General features: G+C 34.0%; 1 protein-coding gene across 1 annotated transcript in view; it reads right to left on the bottom strand.

The window, feature by feature from the left end:
• MPP5 (membrane protein, palmitoylated 5 (MAGUK p55 subfamily member 5)) overlaps window positions 1-9,120 on the bottom strand; it is a 59,890-nt gene extending 50,770 nt beyond the window's left edge. The window contains exons 1-2 of the mRNA XM_012656041.1: window positions 9,097-9,120; window positions 7,738-8,264 (exon numbers count right to left, since the gene is read on the bottom strand). Of these exons, the coding sequence (XP_012511495.1) occupies window positions 7,738-8,104 (367 nt within the window). The 5' untranslated portion in view covers window positions 8,105-8,264; window positions 9,097-9,120. The remainder of the gene's footprint in view (window positions 1-7,737; window positions 8,265-9,096) is intronic.
• Between the last annotated feature and the right edge of the window lie 1,931 nt (window positions 9,121-11,051).

Below are 11,051 nucleotides of genomic sequence, written 5' to 3'. Positions count from 1 at the left end.
GCCACGGCACTCACTCTAGGCACTCACTCTAGCCCGGGCAAAAGAGTGAGACTCTGTCTCAAAAAAAAAAAAAAACTCTTAATTTCAAAGGTGAGAAAATTTAGTTGTAAGTTTACAAAAAAATGTTGTTCCTAAATGGTACATCTTTAAAAGCACTTCAAAAATACATATTTTTCGAGAATGGTTAATTTTCTACACACTCAAAGAAATGTTCCATTCTCTGAGGGTTCTGTTACTCCAAACAAACAAAAATCCACCTACATTCTTCAACACTGCATACAATTTCAGAAGGAATTTTAAAAATCCATTCGGATGCAACTAATTCAGTCCTGTTAAACACGCACACTCTTCTGTAATAAAGATGAAGACACAGAGACAACAAAGAGAGGACAGAGTACAAAGAGAAGAGATTCCCTTCCCCAACTCCATATACAGACAACAGACACAAGGAGGAAGAACCACATGGACAATAAACAGAGAGAGACATAGAGAACCACAGGGCTAGTGGGAAAGACTGACCTAAGCGCTAGGTGGGAAATGGATAAAGAAGTGCTGGGGCAGAGAAGTACCCAGAGTAAGGCAGGATGGAGACACTCTACAGAGGAAAGGCAGAAGCAGGCATAGCAAACCTAGCTTTGGTAATAAATTCTAATCCGTAACAACTTTCCTACAAGGAAGCTCTTTATATCCAGTTTAAATTACTTGCCCTACAGTTTGATCTATTTCCTCTTACTTGGTTTTCAATAGAAATTGTTTCAAGTTCCCATCATCTTCTTTAACATTTCATACAACACTTAAATCTTGATTATTTATGTTACAAGAGGATATATGATCTTAAAGGAAAATCATTTATTAACACATTTGGCTTCGGGATACAATTAAAACAGATAAATACAAACACACATAGGTCCATCCCCCTGAACTCTCCTCCCACCCTGGCCCTCTCCTGGCAGTCAAAAATGTAAAAGAATGAAGACTTTAAAATAGGCAACAGAAAGCAATCACCAAGAGTTACTTTATCTGAAATTTTATCTTCATACTCTGGGAAGCCATACAGCAATATCAGCTATCAGGGCAAACATTAAAATTACCTAAGGAATCTCCATCCCTGAAGATATTTCAAAGCAATGGAGATAGCAATCTACCCTGGGATTAGCTTTGTTTATTTTTACATATTACTCTCATTTACCCCATATGAAAACAGATAGCTTCTAGAGATCTACTCCAGCATCAAGATTCTTCCATTTCATCGTGTAAATAATACCCACTCTTTTAACCTATCCTTGGAAATTTCAATTCCTACCAACTTCGTGACTTTTTTCTGAAACTTTAAAGCTTTCTTTTCCCTAAACTGTAGGGTCAAATATGATATTCATATGAGGAACGTATGAGGAAATTACATCAGTTTCCAATATTCCTAACCAGCTGTATCAAAATCAGAACAGTCATTCAGGAAATCTTTGCTTAAATAAGGGGTAGTCCTTCTTTTCTCTTTTTCTCTCTTTTCCTTTCTTTTCTTTGTAAATTTAAGAACATGAAATTCAGATCCCTGAACTTTGCTTCTCAGTGGGCTAGGTCAAAGGGAATTTGTTAAAAATAACAGAAGTTTATGAAAGATGCTGAACAGTAATTAACAATTGGGTTAGCAAATTAAAAACAAATACTAGCCAAATTTATAAGAAAAGACAGCTGAGAGACAACAAAGCAAAAATCTTACCCCTAAATGTGGTAAGACAATAGAAAACTGTCTTGAAGTGACTACTACTCAATCAAGTACAAAAGCCTCATGATTGTCCCTGGACAAAAGAAAGGTACTCGATGAGAGAGAAAAAAAGTCCCAACCTTGGAATCAGAATACCTGGGTCCTAGCAATGGCTTGATCATTTATTAATTGTATTATATGTCACTGGATAACCCACCTCAAGTCTCTGGGCCTTTCTATAAAACAAGGGAGTTTAACTATAATATTAATAGTATTTCTCAGATTTTTGTTGGCAACCCATTAAAAATATATATGCTTTATTTCTCAACCCAATATATACATATCTATTTGAAATAAAATATTTATGTATGCTTATGTGCAATATACTTTAATATTTTCTATTTTATTCTAACTGTAAAAAGATTACTGGGTATAGGATAGCTAAAATTAAAAAGACAATAACAACTAGTGGCATAACAACCTGGATGGAAGTGGAAGCCATTCTTCTTAGTGAAGTATTGCAAGAATAGAAAAACAAACACCACATGTACTCAACACTAAATTGGAACTAATTGATCAACATTAATGCGCACATATGAAAGTAAAATTCAGGGGAAATCAAGTAGATGGGAAGGGGTGGGTAAATTCATACCTAATGGGTACAATGCACATTAACTGACTGAAGGGCACACTTTTAACTTTGAGTCAAACTGTATAAAAGCAAGTTATGTAACCAAAACCTATGTACCCCTGTAATATTCTGAAATTTTAAAAAAACACAAACAAGTAGTATGAAGCATGTAGAGAAATTGGAACCCTTACATATTGCTGGTGAGCATGTCAAATAGTGTAATCATTGTGGAAAACAGTATGGCAGTTCCTCAATAAGTTAAACATAGAATTACCATATGATTCAGCAACTGTACTCCTAGGTATATATCCAGAAGAATTAAAAATAGGTGTTCAAACAAAAACTTGTACAAGAGCATTCATAATGGCACTATTCACAATAGTCAAAACAAGGAAACAACCCAAATGTCCATCAACAGATGAATGAACAAAATGTGACATATCCATACAATGGAATATTATTCTGCCATAAAAAAGAATGAAGTACCAATTCATGTTGCAACATGGATGAACCCTGAAAATATAACACTGAGTGAAGAGGTTAGTCAAAAAAGGGCGCATAGTTGTGTGTGATTTGATTATATGAAATGTCCAGAATAAACAAATCCAAACAGACAGAATATATATTAGTGGTTGTCAGGGGCTGGAAGGAGGGGAGAATAGGCAGTGACTGCTTATGGGTACAAGGTATCTTTCTAGGGTGATGAAAACATTTTGGAATTATATAGTGGTAATGGTTGTACAATCTTGTGACTATACCAAAAACTAATGAATTGTATACATTAAAAGAGTAAATTCTATAGTATGTGAATTATATCTTAACAAAGTTGTTATTTAAAAAATGAAATTAAAATTAGTCTTTAAGATCCACAAATTTCATGGACTAGAGGGTTAGATGATCTTTCTGGTAGCTTCTGGTTCTTACAAAAATGAAATTTCACTCAAACCTAGAGAGTGCTACATGCTCACGTACATTTTTTCATTTGGTCCTCAAGAAAATCCTGAAACTGAGGCTCAGAGAACTTAAATAACTTGTCCAAGGTCAATGGCAATTAAGTGATAATAAAACTTTCCAGTATGCAATTATGTTATGCATTTCTGAATACGCCATAAGATAATGAAGGAAATCTTTGCAAGAGGGGAAAAGTTAAAACCTACTATTACTTAATAAGCGGAATGAAGTTTTTTTAGAGTCAGGGTCTTGCTCTATTGCCCAGGCTAGAGTGCAGTTGCTTTGTGGACAGCTCACTGCAACCTCAAACTCCTGGGCTCAAGCAATCCTCCTGCTCAGCCTCCCAAGTAGCTGGGACTTCAGGGGTATGCCACCATGCCCGGCTAATTTTTAAAATTTTTTGTAGAGACAAGGTCTCAATATGTTGTCCAGGCTGGTCTTAAACTCTTGGCCTCAAGCAATCCTCTTGCCTCAGCCTCCCAAACTGCTGGGATTACAGGCATAAGCCACTACACTCAGCCTGGAATAAAGTTTTGATGCATTGTGTCAAAGACTAAATGAAATAGCAGTTAATAATTTTTCAATAGAATTGTATATATTTAACCAAAATTTACATGAATATATACATATTCTAATGAATTTTAAAATCTTTACTTTTTAAGTTAGCTCTAATTTTAGCAATTTGACTAAATCAGAAAATTCTCAAGTGGTCCCAACACTTGAAACATTAAATCTAGTACTAATAGGTTTAATCATTTCACTTCTAGGGGAAAAAAAGCCCCTGAAAGAATGGCTAATAAAGTTTGTTTGAAATAGTTAAGCAAAAATTTGATAGTGAAAATAATTAACTTCTCAGAACCAGCCTGAACTAAAACTCAAGATTTATTGGTACTGGAATTTTGTTGGCTTTAAATAAACTTTATTTTAAAGTCAACTTTTAATAAAGTTTATCACAATCACACAAAATTCCAGTATGTCCCATGGTCAATCAAAAGGCAGTTAAACATCAGAAAGAAATGTGGAAGAACTATTTACTGTAACTTTAAAATATCAATACTCTTTTAATAGTTTGAATATCCAGAGACATCTGGCAAAAAATATGTGGACACTAATCAAGACTGAAACATGCTATTACTATTATGAAAATGGTTCATTCTTTAGTTTGATTCATCCTGGTTTTCTTCACATTGGTGTGTCTTTTGTTTCTTCACACTAACAGCATCTGGTGTAGCTTAGAAAGCCCCTAATCACAAATTCCAAGAGTCTCCTTATTAACCACAAAATAGATAGCTCACCATGAGTGTGTCTGCCCTTTCCTAATGTTTCTTCAAAGGTATTACAATTATAATATATAGTCACATATACAATACTACAGAAAGCAGTCTTCCCGAGTTTATTCTCTTTCAATATTGTCTACTATATTTATTTGTCCACATCCCTGGTCCAAAATTACTTATATGAGAACACAAAAACAGTGAAATCTATAATCTAGAAAAATCTCAAAATTATCCTACTCTATCTCAGCCCACTCTAACCTGCATTATGTTCTTTTCTCAGGATTTCAAGTCTTTGATTATGAAAGAGAACAACGATATGTGTAGCAAAGCAAGCTTTAAAAACTAATGCTATTTTAAGGAAGTCTCCCCAATACATTAAAACTTTTACAATTTATAATACTAATTTTAATTATTCATTTGAAATTAAGTTCCCAATCGCTATTTTCTAATTTTTGACTAGATTTTAAGAGGTTTTAAACAAAAAAATTCAGTTCATCCCTTTTGAGTATTTTCTATCAATCTCACCCCTATACTTTATTATACATTGCCAAATTTACAAATACTTTCATTAAAAACCACCCAGACAATTAAAGTACTTAACCTTGCCAACCACATCTTCAATTCTAAAAAGTACTTCGTCTACTTACAGGTAATGATGATATATAGTTTGGAAACTGAAGGCTCCCTCTCAAAGAAAGAAATCAGTTGCCTCATCCTTCTCTCATTTAAAACAAAGTTGCTGTTTCTGGCTGTGAAAAGGGCTGAGAAGTTGTCTCCTGTCATGTGTGTATTAATCAAAATACTGGCAAGGAGATACAATTTTCAGGGAGTATTTCTGTTGTAGTTTGATGTGTTAGCAGATTATGAACAAGAAAAAAAATGATTGGTAAAAAGCTATTACACTTCATTTTCAATGAAAATTTAAAACTGAATATATCAAAAATCTGAGGCTATGACTGACAGTGACAATCTTATAACTTTTGCTAATTTTTCAAGTTTCCTATAATTAACAGCATTTGTGTTGAGTGTATTAACATTAACTCTATCACTTATTTCTCAGAATATTAAATCTCCTCCTGTCCAAGAAACAAATTATAAATACCTGGAACTACATTTCAAATTACTTTAAAGTAAAATATATAAAACAATCTTAAGTTCAAGGACCACAAAAAGGTATTTTTGAAAACCATGGTGGACTATAAATTAGAAGAAATATAGCTGTCCTTTAATCTGAATTTGCAGAAAATCAGCAACAGAACATACAATCAGAAATAGGAAAAAGCAGAAAAAGTAAGACAAATGATCTCCAATTTTCTGTGCTTAAGAAAAAAAAATACCCCACGACTTTCCCCCTAAGTGAATCCGGCTTAAGCTATTTATTTGTTTCTTTACTGTGATTAACTGAATATTATCTATTAAATGCACACTTACATCTGTGTAAAGCAAATGCACAAATACATCAATCTTAAAGGAATTTAAACAGAAAAACAAAAGAATCAATCCAGGCTTGCACTGGATATAACATAAATTTTCTCCAATAGAGAATATTTACAGAATGTTAATAAATAATAATGAAGTGATGAGAAATGAAGGCTAGTAAGAGGCAATCAGGAATAAAGCATTTTTACTCTAACAAAACCCTTAGGAAAAAAGAACATACAATTTCTTCATATAAATGTATTAAGAAAATATGTAACCTTTTAGTTTTCACAGAAACTATAACATCTGAAGGCATTTAGCAGACTTCACTATGACTGAACACATATCTATGAGTTCTTAAAACACAAAGAAGCATGTAAATTTGAAATGCAGATCCTGAATAAATTTATAACACAGAAAAGAAACCGATGATGTGATGTAGCAGAAACCACTCCAGACTTGGAATAAAGAGACTTAGTGAGGGACAAATCTAGCATATATATGGTACCTTTGTGCAAATTAGAAAAAGGTGCTCAACTCTAGGTAGCCAGAGCTATGGTCTGGTGAGTGAAGTGCAGGCTGGATGTTAGTCACCACTCAAACTCTCCACTTTGTGCAGTACATCACTCCAGATCTGGCAAATTTGAACTTGGCTCTACTACCTACTAGCTTGGTATCTTAAACAAGTGATTTAAATGAGGTTCAACTTGTTTATCTTCAAAATGAAGATTATAGAGTCCTGTTAACAGGATTGTTGTGGGTATTACATGGAATGGTGATGGCTAAAACAACTAGTACAGGGCTCAACAGACACTTAAATGAATGGCAAAATGATGACAATGACAACAAGACTCTCTCCTTCCGCAGAAAAGTAGAAACATTCTTTTTGCACATCCCCAAAATAGTTAACCACCAATAAATAAAATGCTTCATTTGGGTTAGCTCAGGTTTAAAGAGTACACAAATTAATGTATAAGGCAGCATTTCTCAAACTGACTTCTACCAACTTCTAACACTAGTTCAGTGAGCACTCGTGTGTGTGTGTGTGTGTGTGTGTGTGTGTGTGTGTGTGTGTATGCATGCATGTGTGTGTACAGATATTCTAAGATGTCCTGAAATAAAAAGCTGCTTATTTGACATAGCAGTCTCAAAATTTATTTGGTCACAGAACTCTTTTTTGTCTGTATCTATCAATATCTCATAGGATTAATATTTTGGAGGTTTTTTTTTTTTTTTTTGCTTTCACAGAACACAATTTGGGGATAGAAAATTTTGAGCCACATTTTATGTGTATGATGCCATACAAGCAGCACCAGTTCTTACTGGCAATCATTAATTAAAGAAATCAAATACAGTTTAAGCCATAGTTATTAATTTCATTACTGTTTTACAAACTTACTTTAAGGAAATCAGAAATTCAAAATCTGAAAATTGTTTTTCTGTATTTTTATATAAAAGTTTGTGAGTTTGATATAAAAGGTAAATTTCAAGGCTTTAAATGTTAGGCCACTTGCAGAACTTTTTATATCTAAAAAACATGTTGCAGTGACTAAACATTTAAGCCATATGCTTTAGCTCTATGTGGCTAACAATAAACAATGATTGTTATATGGCCTTTCCAAGAAAAGAATTGATCTTGGTCTGGAATTCAAACTGCCATTACTTACATTCTCTTAAATCCCTCTTCCTTCCTGTACATGTTATAAGGCATAGACAAACTAATGCAAATCATTTACCATTATCCTATTTTTACTTACCTAATATTTTCACAGCATAATGAGGACTTTCTAAGACAATTCCTTCCTCTGTATCAAATATAGGGTTATCTATTCCAGTCTTTGGAGGAATTTGGGCTAGTTTCTTAAGTCTCATGGAAGAATTAAGGTCAAGTTCTTGCTTTTTCCCTTCTTCCTCTCGCCTACGTCTCATGTCCTCCTGTTGTTGCCGAATACGCTCCAACTGTGCACTTCGACGTACTGGCATCATCCTGGTGCCCAAATCTCCAGGGCAGTCGACAGCCATCTCTCGGTGCTTCTGATGTTCCTCTGGTGATGCAAGATCAACATTTTTTACTTCGCTGTCTGATTCCTCTGTAACATGCCCATTCATATGGGATGTTGTCATGGTTATCTATAAAAACCTGTACCACTTTTATAAATCAATTTTTCCTATAAAGCCAATTCTCTTGATTCTGTAGTATAAAATCCATGTTACTTCAACAAAAAAAAAAAAGAAACTTCTCACATCACATAATAATGCTATGAAAAATATCCATGAAGAAAATCTAAGGGGAAAGACGGGGGGAAAAAGTATAAGAATTACAATATAAAAGCAGATTTTACATAACCCACCTCTAAGCTCCACATAACATAGAAGATATCTAATAACTGTATAATGATATTTTGCTATGTAGATTAAATACTTTCCTTTCACTTTACAGGTAATGCTGAGGAAAGTTTTAAAAAGCTCACTTCCCAAAATTTGAAGCATACATTCAATTTTACAGCTGAAAAAAAAGTGGTACACAGTACTGGAAAGTTTAGCGAAGTGGGAAAGTAAAAAGTTTTGGGTACTAGCTTGGTAGAGAATAGGTTGCCTGAAGTATAAAAAGGTTTTAATCATCTTTTAATAGTTGTCTCAACATAGTACTTTATGTTCAATTAATAAACATGGGATTGAAATAACTTTTAAATCTCTAAACTTTGAAATAACGGTTAACTGCTAAGGAAACTGATGACAATCAATCTATTTGGCATAGCAGCCATGTTTGTGGCTCACTTGAGATATAGGCAGTATTTCATTTTCAGGAGTTTTTGAGATGAAGAAGATGCCCAATGAACAAGAAACTTTAATTAGCAGCTAAGGCATCTACAGGATAGAACTACATTAAGTGAGAAAAGGATTACATGGGTTATCATTATTTATAATTGGTCACATTAAAAAAAAAGAATTGAGGCCTGGTATAGTGGCTCACACCGGTAATCTCAGCACTTTGGGAGGCCAAGGGGGCAGGGATTGCTTGAGGCCAGGAGTTTGAGACCAGCTTGGGCAACATAGCAAGACCCTGTCTCTACAAAAAATTTTTTAAGAAGTTAGCAGGGTGTGGTAGCTCGTACCTGTAGTCCCAGCTACTCGAGAGGCTGAGGCAAGAGGATTGCTTGAGCCCAGGAGTTCAAAGCTGCAGTGAGCTATGACTGTGCCATTGCCCTCCAGCCTGGGCAGTACAGCGAGAGCTTGTCTCTACTTAAAAAAAGAAAGAAAGGAAGGAAGAGAGAGAGAACTGGAGTTAACTCTTCATAAGGATTCATTTAGAAAAAATGGTAGTATCTGTTACCACTCAAAAGAATTTTCAAGTCATACTGTACAGCAAAAAGAATGCCTTGAACTTGGAGACAAGAAAACTGAATTTTTACTCTGGCTGTGCCACAACCTCTAGCTTTATGATTTAAAACCAGTCAGTTTCTCCCTTTGAACCTCAGATTCATAGGTTCAATGGTTCTGAGTTTTAAATGAGATAATGTATGCAAATTATAAAAGGAAAATATACATACTTAATATTAACTATTATAACAGTATTAGCTTGATTCTCATATTTTAAAAATCCTTCAATATATTTTAGATAAGAAAAATATTTTACGTGATGACACTGGCTTTTCATCAAGCCATTTCTCAGGCATAAATAGGCGGATTGTTTATATACATGTAAACCCACACATTAACTCTAATTAGTCTTCTTTCACTCAAGACTTTACAAATATTTGTAATAATAAACCTACTACCTCCTTGAGTTGAGCATTACTTCATAAACAGGTTGGTTAGCACAATGCCAACCAACTAAGCAAAAGCCAGGTTTTCAGATAATATTCCTAATGCCGGACAATCTTTTCTTAAACATCTTAGGTCATAATGCAAGTAGAGACAGAAGATAGAAGACAAAATGCTTAACACAAACCCACCTAGGCTACCAAGAAAACCACTAGGCTATCAGGAAAATGGATGCAAGCTACATGGGCCACTAAAATTACACTGTCACAAGATTTTTGGTAAACTTTTGTCTTCCATCCAAATTTTAGCTTCTTTATTTATAATTATGTGATCTACAACAAGTACCTTATTTACCACTAGATTGCTGCCTTTTTCATTAACACGAGAGCTATTAAATTTATGCTAGGCAATTCTTAAGCTTTTTATGTTGATTACACACAAATGCAAATTCAGCTTTTTTTAATGTTTTCATTACAAGTAAGCAGAAATTTGTGTAGGAGTTACTGCAGTGCTACACTTAATTTTAAAAATCTAGGAGTGTACATATTTTCAGAAAATGAAAATTCTTAACCTTCTCTATTTACAATTACTGGATATTAAAAATCAAATTTAATAAATATTAATACTATATTTTTTACTTAATATAATGCTAGTCTATAAAAATTATGAACTAAAATTAAAACGCAGCTTAAAAACTCTAAGGCTATGTCCATATTCACCATACTAAATCATGAGGGAAAATTATAGGTCATGCAAGAGAGACTGGGCCAGGTGATCTGAATCAGAATTCTTATGCCTGGACTATTTATTATCATGCTTGTCTATCTGGACCTAGTCTTCTACTCTCAGAAAAATTTCTGCAACCTAATAATAATCCGCTTAAAATTCCATTTTGGTTATCTCCCCAGGAGTGTTCACAGTCTACTGGGAGAGACAGCAAAGAAAATTAAATGATTATTCTTCCCCAGTTGGTCTCTCCTCACCAGATTCTAAATTTGTTAAGAGACAGGAGTCATGTCTGATTTTCATACCCCTGAGTGCTTATCATAATATATGTCATATAAGAAATGCTCAATAAACATTTGTTCAACTAAACTTAGAATGTCATAAATTCACAGAGGATGTACAGATACTGGACTATAAAACTTAAGTTTGTAGTAAAAGGTGACAGAAAACACTCAATACATAAGGATACATTTCTTTGAGCTGCATTTCAAAGGACAACTAAAAATTAAGTCAGACAGAAGAGGGTTTGTTCCAGGCAGACAGAATCATATGACCAATAGGAAGGAAGAGTATGAGTGGC

The sequence above is a fragment of the Propithecus coquereli genome, unplaced genomic scaffold (assembly GCF_000956105.1).
Source record: "Propithecus coquereli isolate 6110/MARCELLA unplaced genomic scaffold, Pcoq_1.0 Scaffold5, whole genome shotgun sequence".
In the NCBI taxonomy this organism is placed as follows: Eukaryota; Metazoa; Chordata; class Mammalia; order Primates; family Indriidae; genus Propithecus; species Propithecus coquereli.
The sequence above is the reverse complement of the archived record's forward strand: the minus strand, read 5'-3'. Positions and strand labels throughout refer to the sequence as shown.